The following is a 15,051-nucleotide window of genomic DNA, read 5'->3' as shown; positions in this document are numbered from 1 at the left end:
CTTACTGGCGTGGGTTTCCCCCGCCTAGTCTCGTTGGCACGGTCATTGGCAACGGATTCTTTGGCACGTTTGATGCTTAAGAGGTTCTTTGACATTTTGTTTGAGGAATCCACCCGCCATCAGCTCCTCCTGACCTCCTGCACCCTCAGCTGGAAGACTTCCATCTCCGAGGGCAGGAGGGTAGTAGAGATGCCGCCATAGCAGTGCCACCAGCAAGTAAGGGCTCTGGGATCTACAGAGGTGAAATCAAAAGTGTTGAGGAGAAAGAGGATGCTACAGGAGAAAAGAACACGGTGAGCTCGCTGAGCAGGAAGCGCTGTTGAGCTCGGGGAGTTCTAGAAATAGGAGTACCCAAAAGGGGGATGGTGGAAAGAAGCTCGGCCCTCGGGTGGTGTGCACGAGGCACGGGCAGATATCCGAGAGCCAGTGCCTGGGAGACTGCAGGAACTACAGCATGTGGTAAATATAGGATATCCGAACCGCTGCGCTGGCAATAGATAGATAGGGCTCCCCTTAACGGAAGAGGCGCGCACACCGCTGCTGCCCGGGGCCCACACAGCCCGTGCGGAGGGACCCGGGACGAGGCACACGCGGGCCACCAGGGCCGCCCACCAGCCGGGCGTGTGCGGGAGCGGAGCCTCGGCGGGCGGCCAAGCGGGGCGGCTGCCAGCGCCGCGTTCACAGCCGCCATCCCGCGGCGTGAGGTCACCGCTTTCTTTCCAGTCCGTCATTCCTCCCCCTGAGCTCATGCGGGCGCGGACGAGCCGGGAGGCCGCCCCGGGGATGTGCCACCCTCTTGGCACCCGCAGCCCCGCACGGCAGCCCGAGGCTCCGCGTGAGGGTGCTCGGGCGGGTGCGAACGAACCCGGTTCCCGTCGCGCTCGGGCCGCTCCGCCCGGGGTGCGAGCGAGGAAATCCCCGCCGGGGGTCCCACCGCAGGTTGCCGCGCCGCTGGGGGGAGAGGGAGGAGAAGGAGGAGACAGAGCCGCCCCCGCCCCGCCCCGTCCCGCCCCGCCGCAGCCACCGGGCACCGGGCAGACGGGGGCTGCGGCTCGCATGGAAACGGCGGCGGTCCCAGTCCCGGGCGGCGGTCCCGGCCCCCTGCTGCTGTGCCTGGCCCTCGCCTCCGGTAAGCGGCGGCACCGCGGCCGCGCGGGGGAGTCCGTCCCAGCACGGGGCCCGCACGGTCCTGGAGCGCTCGCACCCTGCGCTCCCCGTCCCGTCCTGCCCTGTCCCGTCCCGTTCTTCCCGGCGCCTACCTGTTGCCACCCCCGTGCCCTGCATGCCGTGCCCCGCGTTCCCTCCTCGGTCCTGTCCCGGTGCTCCCTGTGCTGTGTCCGTCGGGTTGAAACCTCCTTGGATTGGGGGTGGGATGCTTCTGGCACCTGGCAGCAGGACCCTGCCTGCGAGCAGCCTTAGTGCTGGTGGACGTCTGGGTGCGTGGACACGTGGACACGTATTTTGCTGTCCTAAGCAGCGCCGGCAATAGAGGATACAAGGCAGCGAGTGCCTGCCCCTGTGGTGCCCGCATCGGAACAGAAGTGCTCCTCCGGCACTAAATGAGGAGGCGTCCTACCCCAGAGCCTCCCTTATGAAGTCATTTGGTTTGGCTGCCTTCAGGAGCAGCACAGTCCCGCTGCCATCCATCACCCCCCTACTGGGTGGATCTCGGGCAGCAGGCAGCCCCGTGGGACCCAGCTGTGCCCTCTGCCGTGAGCAGCCCTGGGCTCGGCCCTTTGGCGGGGCTGCGTCGTGCTCACCACACCAACACCAGGTGCCCACACCCAGGCAGGGGAATGGTGCCTGACCTGTTTTGGGGCTGCGGTGCCCAGCACAGGAAGATGAGGGCTGTGGGATCCAGCCTTGGAAAAGACATCTGTGCTGGGTGGGCTGAGAGCTGGCTGCCAGAGACCCCACAGTGCTGCCATCACCCACATCATCCCCATGCCACCACCCTGTTGAGGGGAGGCTGCCTGAGGAAGTGTTGCAGAAGGAGGGCAGCTGTTTGCTGTAAGGGTGGGGAAGCTGCCCTGCTGGGGTCGTCCCGTGCTGGGGTGAAGTCAGCCTGCAGCTGGTGCTGGGGGGGCAGCCGGGCCTCAGCTCTCGTGCTGGAGACTGCACCCAAGCTCATTGGCGCTCAGTCACACGACGTGTGCAGTTACAGCCGTGCTGCCTATATATAGCCTGGAGGGACATGGGTGCCAGGAAAGACTCTGCTGCTGGCTGGGGGACTCAGGAGGCTGCCCACTTAGTCCTTCTGCCATGACCATGGGGCCCTGGCAGGCAGGCCAGCTGGCCAAGCGGCACAGCACACCCGCCCACTCTTCCCCACATGATGAGGATGTGCCCCGGTGACATGCTGCCCTGCTGAGCACCTGCCCCGCCAGCAGGACCTGTCCTGTGGGAAGTGGGGCTGTGCTGGGTCATCCCTGGTACGCCAAGATCTGGTTACTGCACCACCGTGCAAACCTCCCTAAGGCTGGGGCCAGGGCAGCTGTCCCTTTCCCATCTAAACCCATGAAATGACACAGGGTGAGTGCCTGGGTTTGCCCCATGACGGACATCCCCCTGCAGCAGCAGCAGGGATGTCACAGCACCTGGTGCTGGTGTGGTGACATCTGAAGCCACCAGGGCTGGTTTGCAATTCAGCTACCTCCTCCCACCGCCAGCAGTTTTTGGACACCCAGGCTCTACCAAAGGGGCTCCCTGGGGCTCTGCCAGCCATCCTCGTGTCCCCCAAACCCTTCGTGTTGTCTCCTATCCCTCTGGGCACCCCAGGTCGCTCCACCACGTGGGCAGCGTGCAGGCTGCAATGAGCCCTGGCTGGGTGCCCGCAGGTGGGAGGCGGCATCCCTCCCTCCCCATCTGGAGAAAAGCTGATGCCGGTGAAGCAAAGGGGCCCCTCCCCGTGGCTGCCAGCCTCCCCGTCCCCGCTCAGCAACTCTCCTTCATTCCAGGCCTGGCACTTTTCAGCTGCGTGGGTGCCGATGCCAACGTGACCGAGGGGCTGCCCTGCGAGGGCTGTGCAGGTGAGGAGGTGTGGGAGCGGAGGGGGAAGCTGCCGTGTTTTGTCTGGCACAGAGACCAGCTGCCGCTTATCAGCACAGCGGCCCCGAGCTGGCAGCGGCCAAGGTTGCGAGCCAGCAGCTGGCCACGCTCGGGGCCCCCGCTGCATCCCATCCTGGTCCCTGCAGGTAACGTGACGCAGCTGCGGCGGCGGGGACACTTCTCCCGGTGCCCCGAGGAGTACCGGCACTACTGCGTCAAGGGACGCTGCCGCTTCCTCGTGGCCGAGGCGGCGCCGGCCTGCGTGTAAGTCACCGGCGGAGGGGACGCGGTGGCATCTGGGGGCGGCTCGCTGCGGGGATGGGGCGGCAGGCGGCGCGGCGCGGCGGTGTTTGGAGCGCTGTTGTTTGTCCCTTGCGCCGCGGGGCAGGTGCGAGCGAGGCTACACGGGGGCGCGGTGCGAGCAAGTGGACATCTTCTACCTGCGGGGAGACCGGGGTCAGATCGTGGTCATCTCCCTCATCGCCGCCGTCGTCACCCTCATCGTCTTCGTCGTCTGCGTCTGCCTCTGTGCTCAGTACGTGGGGCCGGGGTGGGGGTTCGGGCCGGGAGCAGCGCGCACGGCGCTCGGATGTGGCCAGGTGCCATTCGGGTTCGGGATGCGGGCTCTGAGCTGCCGGGAGGGGTGCGGGGCATCACCGATTCCGCTCATCTGTTTCATTCCCGTCCCCTCAAAAGCCACTGTCGGAAGCAGCGCAGGAAGAGGAAGGAAGAAGAGATGGAGACGCTGAACAAGAACGCGCCCTCGAGGAGCGAAGATGTGCTGGAGACGAACGTTGCGTGAGGGGGCGGGGGGTCAGCGGGGACTCCATAAGCCCTGACAGCTGCCCGCCAGGAACCTGCGGGCGGGTCCCAGCGCCGGCCGGGTGGGCGAGGGGTCGCGCTTGTCACGGTGCTAATAAAGGGGTGCCCACGCGTGTCTGCGTGTCGCAAAGGTGTCTTCTCCCTCCTCCGTGCCCGCCTCCCTTTATCTTCCTTCCCCATCGCAGGGCAGAGCGGGACGCCCCGCTCAGAGCGCCGCGCTACGGGGCTTCGGCCTCGGGGCGTTGTTGTGTCGCGCAGCGCCGCCAGGGGGCGCCGCTCGGAGGCTGTCAAAGGTTACCCTAAAATCTACCGGCACCCATGACAGGGGTATAGACGGCCTGCAGGGCCGCTATCCCAAAAGGAAAAGAAAACAGAGAAAGAGAAAATAAATACAGCGGCAATGATCTAAGGAGGCACACTATTTTACTAAATACTATATCAGAATACAGAATAACACAATATAATACAATATAATTGGAATTAAAGCTAACAAATCGAGTAAAATAAGAGAGAGTGAGTCCCAAAACCGAGAGGCCTACTGTAACTCTAGGCGAAACGGCTGGAACGCTCCCACACGGCTCTCCCCCTGGCTGGCAGGATCCAAGAGAGCGAGTCCAGCACTGAAGTGAGATTATATAGTCCTGGTCATATGACTGACCGTGGTGCTCCCTGGGACATGTAGTCTTCTTTCTGTGAGCAGCAGATTCGTCAAAATTATCTATGCTTAACATGATGTTATGATGTGGAATACTGATAGCAAAATTACAACATTGCAAAACCATGACATTCCACCCCTTATTCTACATCATTACATTATGCTTATTATACACACACACACATATATATAGTCGTGAGCAATCAGCAACCTTATTTTCTTAACAATTTATATCTATTTTCATGCAAATCTTTAGGCTGAAAATAAAACTCTGTAGCTTAACACACTATTATTTACTAACTCGAGAAAATGGCAAAACTGCCAGAAAGAGGAACATGATAACGGTGGAGGGAGAAAAAGGGGAAAGGCAGCACTAGTGGGGCCTCCCCCACATCAAGGTGCACTCATCCTTTCCCTAAGCTACAGGGCCACTGCACGGAGGACTTCTTGGGACTGTCCTCCTCTGTCTCCATCAATCTGGATATCAGGTCAGGAGCCCAGAGCATAAGCAGAGGGGAGAAGCAGACCAGCATCACTGCTGGTGGTATGGCCATCCTCCAAGTCATCTGTTCCGTCCAGTGGAAGAGAAGCATCAAGGAGGGGCTCATCAAGAAACTCCCCAGCAGGTGATCACTGTATCACAGTATTATGCGAGTTGGAAGGGACCTTAGAGGTCATCGAGTCCAACTCCCGGGATTCGAGCCCTCTGTGTAGCAGAGCGGCACTTCTACCACTTGTGCCACAGCGGGGATTCGAACCCGGGCCTCCGGCGTTGCAAGAGGCAATTCTACCACCGCGCCACCGGGGCACACGATTGTGCCAGCAGCTTCACATCCTGGCCTGGAGAGTTCAGCTCCAAACCCTCGTAGGGGAACAGTGAACTCAGGCCTCGTGGCTGCAGGATGGCCCCCCTCACTGCGGGGTGGCTCACTTGGCACATCCACACCATCCTCACCATGGGCTTCTGCTTCATGCCCAGGTGACAGGGATAGGAGTGGAACTGCTGGGGCAGTGTCTGGAGTACCATGCCTCCATAGAACTTGCTTCTCCAGCCCTAATATGGTATTTCAGGTGATAGCATGGGGTACTGCGTATGTTTCAAGCCACCCAGTGGTTGCCTCCACCATGGTGAGCACATAACGCTTACCATTGCGAGATCATGGCAAGGTGATATCATCAACCTACCATGCCTCCCCATATTTATATTTTTGCCATCGCCCTTCCCCCCAAAAAGGTTTCCTCCTCTTGGCTTGTTTAATTATGGCGCATATTTCACAGTCATGAATGACCTGAGCAATAGCATGCATAATTAAGTCCACCCCTCGGTCTCTGGACCACTTTTATGTTGCATCTCTTGCTTGATGGCCCGAGGTCTCATGGGCCCATCGAGCTAGGAATAATTCAGTCTTGTTCTGCCAGTCCAAGTCTATTTGAGCCACCTCAATTTTGGCAGCTCGATCAACTTGATGGTTATTTTGATGTTCTTCAGTAGCCTTACTCTTAGGCACGTGAGCATCTACATGGCGCACCTTTACAACAATGTTTCTTATTTGGGCAGCAATGTTTTTCCACAGTTCAGCAGCCCAAATAGGTTTACCTCTTCGTCGTTGCCAGTTGTTTTGTTCCCACTGCTGCAACCACCCCCATAAGGCATTTTCCACCATCCATGAGTCAGTATAAAGATGAAGCATTGGCCACCTCTCCCGTTCAGCCACATCTAAGGCCACCCCTCATGCCGGACAGCCGGGCCTCCAGTGGGCTGGATGGGGGCAGTGCAGTTCTCCTGCCCCATGGCCATAGCGGTGGGCGCCTGCTCAGCCTGGAAGCGCACCAACCCCTTCCAGATATGGAACAGACCCACCGGGAGAGCTGAGACCGGTGACGTCCGCTTGGGGTTGCGCTGCTCCGCTACAGGCTGCCTCGCCTGGGCTCGGGAAGGAGCCTTGCTCTGATCGGAGGTTGTTACACTCAGACTGGAGGGCGTCGTGCTCAGACTGGAGGGCGTTGCGCTCGGACTGGAGAGTGTCACGCTCGGACTGGAGAGTGTCACGCTCGGACTGGAGAGTGTCACGCTCGGACCGAAGGGCATCTCGCTCAGACCGAAGGGCGTCTCGCTCAGACTGGGGTGTGTCTTGCCTGGACCAGAGGGCATCAAGTTCGGACCGGAGGGTGTCACGCTGATATAGGAGGTCATTTCTCTCAGCTCTGAGACTCTCCATCTCAGTTCTGAGACTCTCTATCTCAGCTTCAGAAACTTTTTCCCTCTCTGCCTTTTCAGCTCTGAGACTCTCTCTCTCAGCTTCAAAATTGAATAAGGCCCAATAGGCATTAGCCAGGCCCCAAATCATTTGTGCCTCCTGAGATCTGCCTGTGCCGCAACATTCCTGCCTCAAATATGCGATCAAGCTCTCAGGATTCTTCAAGTGTTCAGGAGTAAAGCTCCATGACGCTGAAGATGTCTGCCTTTTTAAAGTCTCCTCAAAGCCTCTCCACACTCCCTGCCACTCAGTATTCTCTGGTTCTGGGGAAGACTTCCTCAGAATGTTATAAATCCAGATACTGAGTGAGATTAATAAAATAACCAACAGTATGTTCAGGGAAATTAACAGTGTGGTCAAATGGGCATTCAAAAACTGCATAATGGATTCAGGGAAGGGACAAGGAGCATGCAGTCCCCTGAAAAGCAGTTTTACTAGCAGTTTTAACAGAGCACACATTTTTTTTTCCTCTCTTCAATAACGAGATAGCAGAGCTAAAAGTTTACAAAATATTCTGGGGTATTGGCCGTCCGCCTGGACTTTCAAGGTCAAGCTCCCAGGTGCAGAAACGTAAACTTTAGATAGCTCCTTAACGAAAAAAAAAACTCGTAGCTCTGTAAAAGCTAAAGGAACAGCAGGGAAAACAGCAGCTTTTGCAGTTTTTCCCCACTTTTGCCCCTTTTTGCCCAAATTTCTTGGCAATCTGCCCGCATTCTCCACCAATTATGTCAAAGGTTACCCTAAAATCTACCGGCACCCATGACAGGGGTATAGACGGCCTGCAGGGCCGCTATCCCAAAAGGAAAAGAAAACAGAGAAAGAGAAAATAAATACAGCGGCAATGATCTAAGGAGGCACACTATTTTACTAAATACTATATCAGAATACAGAATAACACAATATAATACAATATAATTGGAATTAAAGCTAACAAATCGAGTAAAATAAGAGAGAGTGAGTCCCAAAACCGAGAGGCCTACTGTAACTCTAGGCGAAACGGCTGGAACGCTCCCACACGGCTCTCCCCCTGGCTGGCAGGATCCAAGAGAGCGAGTCCAGCACTGAAGTGAGATTATATAGTCCTGGTCATATGACTGACCGTGGTGCTCCCTGGGACATGTAGTCTTCTTTCTGTGAGCAGCAGATTCGTCAAAATTATCTATGCTTAACATGATGTTATGATGTGGAATACTGATAGCAAAATTACAAAATTGCAAAACCATGACAGAGGCTTCAAGAGCCGGGGGCGCTGCAGGGCAAGGCACGGCCGGAAGGGGGCGCTGCAGCAAAGAGCAGTTTCCGGCAGAGCCGGCGCGTGGCGTCGTGAGGAACGAGCGGGGCGGGAAAAGGGCGGCCGCGGTGTGGTGCTGGTGGTGGAAATGGGGCCGCGGTGTGGTGCTGGTGGTGGTTGTGCTGGTGGTGGAAATGGGGCCAGCTGTGTGGTGGTGGTGCTGCTGCCCCGGGCCTGTCCCCACACGCGTCCTTCGGCACGGACGCTCCCAGCTCGGCCCCGGGCTGGTGGCGAGTGGCGGCTCTTGGCTGTGCAAAGTAAATCCCGCTCGAGGCCTGATGCGGCCCCGGAGCCGCGCTTCCACCCGGCTCCTGCCTCCTGATACTAGCGGGGCCTGGGGAAATGGAGCAGCTCCTCGCCTTCCCTAGGGGTGACTCTAGCCCACGGCGCGCGACGGGCCCGCCTCGCTGCAAGCACTGCGCCCGGGAGCCGGCACTGCCCACAGCTGCGTCCGTGTGCTCCAGCAGGGCGGAACCGGACTGTGCCCCCGGCTGCGGGGTTTCATTCGCCCGCTGCAAACACCACCTTGGCTCCAGCTTCGCCGCCCGCTCCGTGCAGGGACAGCCCAGCCCGCACACGTCCCTGAGGCACCACAGGGAGCAGGGACACCTCCGGCATCAGGTAACCGCAGCCTGGCACAGGCTGGGCTTTGGGCAAGCTAAGGGTCAACTGCTGGCATAATCAGAACATCACAGTTCACAGTTATATGCTGTACAGAAGATAACTAGTTTGTATGTATTAGTTAGCCTTGGATTTCTCCTGCTCATTTGCAGCTTCAGCTTATAGATGCGTCTAGCCTAGGAAGTCTCTTGTTTTTTGTGTCCCCAGTTCATTTCATCTCCTGCTCATTACAGCTGTAGGGGAACTGTCAGGTCGCAGCTCAAACTGGTGGTTGAGCACCTGGCCCAGGGAGCGCAGGCAAACTGTTTGCACCTGTGCTCCTATGTGACCAGAAGGGTGGAGACATCCTGGGCTCATGTAAGGGTCACCTACTGGAGAGAGGTTATCTCTTAGACTTAGGCCGTTTGCTGCAAAGGAGGCCTCTATAGCCAGAGAGCTCCTTCATCATTTGGGTTACGACTTAGACTTTAGACAAGGTTGTAAATCAGTCACTGTGATAATTTAAATCTTAATCCTGAATGTCTTAAGTTGTGTACTGCATAGATACTGACTAGTTTAGTTTGTATCTACAGGCTGATTACTTTGGACGTCTCCAGCTTGCTGTCTCTGGCTCATAGGCAGCTCCATGCTTGTCTCCAGCTCCAGCTTGTGGACGTGTCCTGGAAGTCTCCTGGACTTCTCCAGCTTTACTGCGGCTCCAGGTAACTACAGCTCATGCTTGATAAAACAGTCTGGGCTTTATACATAGTCACAAATCAATCGCTGTCCTAACTTGATTATTACTACTGAATGGCACAGTTGTATATTGTACAGATACAGACTAGTTTTTGCATTTACTGATTTATTAATCCTGGATGTCTCTAGCTCATTACAGCTTGTGCTTGTTGCAACAATCTGGGCTTTAGACAAGGTCATAAATCAGTCACTGTCATAACTGTAATGTAATGTTGCACGTCATAGTTATACATTGTAAACTACTTACCAGTCAGTTGAATTGATTGACTAATTAGCCCTGGACACCTCTGCCCCCTGCATCTACCATTAATCAGTGTCTCCAGTCCTAGCAGTCCCCAGCTTGCTGTGGCTCTGGCTCATTTGTTTCTAGCTCATGCTTGTGCCAACAGTCTGGGCTCTTGAACAGGCCATAAATCAGTCGCTGTCATAATGTGAATACTAACATGAGCTACCATCATTCTCTAGCTGTTGTACTACGCAGAACAAAGGGAACTATTCTGGGCACCGTTTAAACATTTCAGTAAGAAGTTGAGCTGAAAAGTCATGTTTTACCCAGAGAGTTTGGTCTGTGTTCTTAAGCTCCCACAGCACCGCACTGAGCTTGCCGTGGAGGCTGACAAATGCTGCAGACTGCAGTCCAACAGCGGCCAAATGAGCCAGTATTCAAGCCCCAGAAATGCAGGATTCCATCTTTGCTTTCAAGAGATGGGAACGCACAGCTCACTTACTGGGCCCCCAAACCAACCAAACGAGCCTGAGTTTGAGCTCCTGCAAGGCCAGAATTCGCCTCTGCTGCTGATCCCCAACCTGCTCCCCCAGCTGCATTCTCTGCTCCAGAAGCCATTACCCCGCGCACCGCTCCGCTTTTCCTTCTGCCCCACGTCCGGCCCACGGGCGATGCCGAGACCGGGAGTGCAGCTCCAGCCCCCTCTACCTTCATCCCCCGGCTCCGACCGCACCACGGCCGTCCCAGCAGCGCAGCACCTGCGGCGCCGCCCACGGCCGGAAAGGGAATGGAGGGAGAAGATGGCGGCCGCACTGCGCAGGCGCCCTGGGGCCTCAGCGCCAGCCCCGCCCCCCCCCAGCCGTGTAATGGCGGCTGCGGGAAGGGCGAGTTAGGAGCCTCGTGGGTCAAACCTCTTGCAGCACTTGGCCATGGTGAACTTCAGGAAGCTCATGTAGACACAGTTTGTAAGCCTGTCCCCGTCCCTTTGGCATCCTCTGGTGGCTCCCTGCCTTTGCCTATTAAGGCTGAGATGATGCCCCAGCACTTGTTCCTGCCCTGTATGATACAGCACAGAACAGCAATTAGAACACACGAGGCAAAGATTTGCCAGCATCACTGCATTTATTTTCCACTCTGGGTAACACCATGCTGATTCTGCCACTGTGTTGCTCTCCAAGCAACTGGCTGATGTTTAGGCACTTTTTAAGACTTGGAAAAAATATATATATATATTTCCTACAAATAATTCAGAGTTTTCAGAGAGAAAGAGGTGAAATTTACTCATGTGATTAATTTGGCACAGAGGAAGTGCTACCAAGATGCACGGACTGGCTCCTCTGCTTCAGCTGCCAGCAGTTCATCTCCACTTCAGCGCATTGTCACCAGCTCCTCTGCTGAGGTAGGGTGGATAGCAACTGTGTTGTCAAAGTCGGCCTTGGTGGCTCCCATTTTGATGGCCACAGCGAAGCCCTGTAGCATCTCATCACAGCCCAGGCCTTGCATGTGCAGCCCCACCACCTTCCAGGAAGAAGCAAGAAGCCAGTGTGAGGCCAGACTCACAGCCAGGAGTGCACACCACCACCACCACTGGTGGCCCCCCACAGGGACAGCCAGTGGTGTTCCCTGCGGTGAGATCCCAAAGAGGGACCTGCAGCCTCCTAGGTGGGAATACCATCCCCTTCCACAAACCTTCTCTTCCTTGCCAGCACACACCAGCTTCATCACACACTTCACCTTCCTCTGGGTGACTGCATGGTACATGGGGGTGAATGATGTGGAGTAGATCTTCACATTGTCTTTCCCGTACGCAGCAATGGCTTCATCTGTAGCAGAAGGTACTGCACATCAGTTTCCCTGTCCTGTTTCCCCACACGGGCACTGATTTAACACCTACATGCCCATCTGCAGGTCCTCCCACCCCTACCTTCAGTGAGGCCCACAGTTCCAATGGGTGGATGGCTGAAGACGACAGTGGGGATGTTGCTGTAGTCAAGTCGGGCACATTGCTGGTTACCAAAGAGCCGAAGTGCCAGCTTTCTCCCGGCTGCAATGGCCACTAAGGAAAGGGACAGGGAATGTGAGGCATGGCTCTGCTGGGGGATGAGAGGATGGAGGGCACCAGTACGTACCTGGGGTCAGGAGGGCTTTGCCGCAGACGTCTCCAATGGCGTAGATCCCCTTTCTGGTGGTGTTCTGGAACTCATCCACCACCACATGGTTCTGGGCATCTACCTTCACACCCTGCCAGGGGAACACCAGCCATGTCAGCACTTAGAACCTTGTGGCCCTCACGGCAACATGAAGGTCCTTGCATGGATGAACTGAGCCAGGCAGTGACGTGCCAGATATTTTATGGTCCCACACAGCACCAAGAAGCTCTGCAGCCCATGGATGGTGATGCTTAAGGGGAAGGGGATACATTTCTATCTCACCACATGGTCCAGACACAGCTTCTCCGTGTTCGGCTCCCGCCCAATGGCCCACAGAAGGCAGTCCACGTCATGGATCACCTTCACAGCTGGCTTGTGCCCAGGCTCAGAGGATGTCACCTTCACCTCCAGCAAGCCATTGGGGGATTTGGTGACAGCCTGGACCTGCGGGGGACAACCAGGGGCCATGGCAGGGAGGTGCTGATAGGGTTGGTAAGCAGCCACCCTTGCTTGGGGTGCCACCCCATCCACCTCAGAATCATAGAAGCATAGAATTGCTCAGGTTGGAAAAGACCTTCAAGATCATCAAATCCAACCTCATCCTGTCCCCAGCGAGAGCCCATACCTGTGTGTGCTTCCAGACATCAACTCCAATGTTCTCCAGTTCCTGTGTGCAGTTTGTGCTGATCAGCGAGTCAAACGTCCGCAGGACCTAGGCAGGGACCATGCAGCCCTCTGAGATGATAGCCCACACACTAGGATGCTTGATGGCCCTATCCACCTCCATCTCCCTCCTGCCTGTTTTCCTGCCCCACCCTGTCACAAACAGGCTGGGACACTTTGCTTCATGGTAAAGCGTTTGTTTTTTTAACATAAAGCGTTTCTTTGTTTTTTAATCTTCCTTGGTTTGCTTTCCTCAAGCTATGACTCAACACGAAGCTGAAGGAAAAAGGTCCCATGGCACGCACTGCTACAGAAAAGCTCTGCATGCTGTACAGCTGCAGGGATGGGCTCAGCAGCATGCCTCTGCTCTGCCTCCACCCACAGCTTCCCTGGCTGCCCTGCCAGAGACCTGTGAGTAGCTGGGATGTGGCTGCAATGGGAGGCACCGTGGGGACGGCCAGCAGCGGTACCTTGTCCCGACGGATAAGCAAGGAGGACTTGGAGCCCAGTGTGGAGAGGATCCCCGCGATCTCCACTGCAATGTACCCTGCACCGACAACCACGCTGTGCCTGCAGAGAAGCGAGAACGCCACGTATATATATTTGGAGCCTGACAAGCACCAGAAGCTTCTCCTGGGCCCAAACCAAGTAGTCCCATCTTGGGTGCTACTACAGTGGGAGTCTTGCAGAACAGCCTTTGCAACCTCCCAGGGCAGGGCTGAGGACAGCAAGGTGATCAGCCGGAGCCACTGAGAAGCCACCAAGCTCTGGGATTCACCTCTCCGCTGCATCACCGGGATGGGAGATATCCCACTGTACCTGGGAAGTTCCTCCAGGTCAAAGAACCCATCACTGGTTATACCGAGGCTGGCACCTGCAAAACAACACGATGATTTTAGCATGGATAACTGCAGGAAGCTTTTTCCTGCAATCGCATGACCTGCTCCTTGCTTGCTCTATGCGGGTTCTCACCGGGAACTTCACAGTCAGGAGGCACCGATGGGCGCCCACCAGTTGCAATGAGGATGTGAGGAGCCGTGTACTTCTTCCCATTAACTTCAATGGTGGGCTCCGGGTCAGAGGTGAACTTGCCGTAGCCACGGATGATGTCAATGTGAGCCTGTGGAGCAACAGCAGGGAGCCCAGGTGTTGCGTCAGTGGCAGATAAACACAGAGAATAGACAGAAAGGACTGCTTGCACGCCAGGCTCAGGGAATGAAAGCATCCACACCTTGGTTACGTTATTTTCATAGATCTCATTCAGGCGTCTCACATAAGCATCGCGCTTCTCCTTAATGGTTCTGGAAAAAGATGGAAGTTTATTGTCATCGCCAGCTAATGAAGCTACAGAGCTCATCTGAAATACACATGGCAAAGGAAATCCAAAATAAAATGGGCGTGAATTGCACAGCAGGCAGGTGCCTTCCCCACCGGGGCTGGCACCCAGCGCCGCCCAGCCCGTGCCTCACCTCCAGTTAAACTTGATGCCAGGTATCTCGAAGCCATAGTCGGGATGGTCGTGGCTGAACTCTGCGTGCATGGCGGCGTTCCACATCACCTGCTCGCACAGAGCACGGCCCACTCAGTGCCCCGGTGCGGCAGGATGAGCCCGTTACACCCAGCGGGCTCTTGTGGTTTCAGAAGAACGGCAAACGCCGTGGGGGCCCTGAGGTCTGCCGCACCAAGCACCCAGCCACTGTGCAACCGTGACCACCCTTGGCGTGCAAGGCCATACAAGTGGCTCCACCAGCTTACGCCACCGGGATCTCAGCTTGGCCGTGTGCAGGCTGCACTTCCCGAGGCCATCCCTCTGCCTGGACCGGCCCGCGGGACAGGGATCTGGGTGCCCCAGGGAGGTGCAGTTGTGCAAGGCTCTGCAAGCGCCGCTTCCTCCCCACGCCGTCCCCGCAGGCCGTGCCTGACCTCAGCGCAGCTATCTGCCCGTCGCTCGGGGCCAAGCCCAACGCATCGGACTCTGCGCCGGGGCTGCAACTGACCCAGGACAAAAAGTTACAAACGACAAAAAAAAGCACACTCACCTTTTTTGGCACGCACCCAACGTTGACCTAGGGAGGAAACAGAGCGAGTTGTGAGCGTAACGTGGGTAAGGGGATGCTCTGGCAGCGCTGCACGCCGCGTCCCATTGCCCGGAGCCGGGGGCGGGCGGGTGCCGCGTCCCTCGTGCTGTGTCACAGCTCTCCGCTTCCTCGAGGCTGAGCACGGAAGGTCAGCGGCGCTCGCGGTCCGAAGGGGAGGGATCCACCGGGCGCGCCGTCTGCGGCCGCGTTCCAGCAGCGTCCGTCGCGCGGCCGTGCCGCACCGCCGCCGCTTCTCCCGAGCGAGGCGCTCGGCTGACGAGCCGTTTTCCTGCCCGCCGCCGCAGCCCGCCCCGCTAACCGCATCCCGCCGCCTCCGCCCGACTCACGCAGGTGCCGCCGAGGCGTCGCGGCTCCACCAGGGCGACGCGGACCCCCATCTCGGCCGCCCGGCGCGCCCCCGCCAGCCCGCCGGATCCGCCGCCCAGCACCAGCAGCTCGTACGCGGCCGCCGCCATGGCTCAGCCGCAGCCTGCCCTCCCGCCC

At 57.2% G+C, this 15,051-nt stretch overlaps 2 protein-coding genes across 2 annotated transcripts; one reads left to right on the top strand and one right to left on the bottom strand.

The window, feature by feature from the left end:
- Window positions 1-732: 732 nt before the first annotated feature.
- BTC (betacellulin) lies at window positions 733-4,002 on the top strand. The gene is made up of 5 exons (XM_072336359.1): window positions 733-1,129; window positions 2,958-3,029; window positions 3,195-3,312; window positions 3,437-3,583; window positions 3,745-4,002. The coding sequence occupies exons 1-5, from the start codon at window positions 748-750 to the stop codon at window positions 3,848-3,850; spliced, it is 825 nt and encodes a 274-aa protein (XP_072192460.1). The 5' UTR covers window positions 733-747; the 3' UTR covers window positions 3,851-4,002.
- A 6,753-nt stretch (window positions 4,003-10,755) lies between these two features.
- GSR (glutathione-disulfide reductase) lies at window positions 10,756-15,042 on the bottom strand. Its single transcript, XM_072335270.1, has 13 exons — window positions 14,895-15,042; window positions 14,509-14,535; window positions 13,939-14,027; window positions 13,701-13,770; window positions 13,442-13,589; window positions 13,289-13,343; window positions 12,940-13,039; window positions 12,432-12,518; window positions 12,089-12,250; window positions 11,786-11,897; window positions 11,581-11,712; window positions 11,346-11,479; window positions 10,756-11,174 (listed from the first exon to the last, which is right to left on the bottom strand). Exons 1-13 carry the CDS (start codon window positions 15,021-15,023, stop codon window positions 11,025-11,027), a joined length of 1,395 nt encoding a protein of 464 aa, XP_072191371.1. The 5' UTR covers window positions 15,024-15,042; the 3' UTR covers window positions 10,756-11,024.
- Window positions 15,043-15,051: the final 9 nt, after the last annotated feature.

This window comes from Excalfactoria chinensis, chromosome 4, assembly GCF_039878825.1.
Source record: "Excalfactoria chinensis isolate bCotChi1 chromosome 4, bCotChi1.hap2, whole genome shotgun sequence".
NCBI classification, from domain to species: Eukaryota; Metazoa; Chordata; class Aves; order Galliformes; family Phasianidae; genus Excalfactoria; species Excalfactoria chinensis.
This window is presented reverse-complemented; position numbering and strand designations above follow the sequence as displayed.

What these genes read in the sequence shown, in the direction of transcription:
- BTC (XM_072336359.1), top strand. Translation starts at nt 748, where the DNA reads ATGCGGGCGCGGACGAGCCGGGAGGCCGCCCCGGGGATGTGCCACCCT. An exon ending in GTGCCTGGCCCTCGCCTCCG is followed by an intron (nt 1,130 to 2,957) that starts GTAAGCGGCGGC and finishes CCTTCATTCCAG; the next exon opens with GCCTGGCACTTTTCAGCTGC. An exon ending in GAGGCGGCGCCGGCCTGCGT is followed by an intron (nt 3,313 to 3,436) that starts GTAAGTCACCGG and finishes GCCGCGGGGCAG; the next exon opens with GTGCGAGCGAGGCTACACGG.
- GSR (XM_072335270.1), bottom strand. Translation starts at nt 15,023, where the DNA reads ATGGCGGCGGCCGCGTACGAGCTGCTGGTGCTGGGCGGCGGATCCGGC. An exon ending in GACGCCTCGGCGGCACCTGC is followed by an intron (nt 14,536 to 14,894) that starts GTGAGTCGGGCG and finishes TTTCCTCCCTAG; the next exon opens with GTCAACGTTGGGTGCGTGCC. An exon ending in AACTGTGGGCCTCACTGAAG is followed by an intron (nt 11,480 to 11,580) that starts GTAGGGGTGGGA and finishes CTTCTGCTACAG; the next exon opens with ATGAAGCCATTGCTGCGTAC.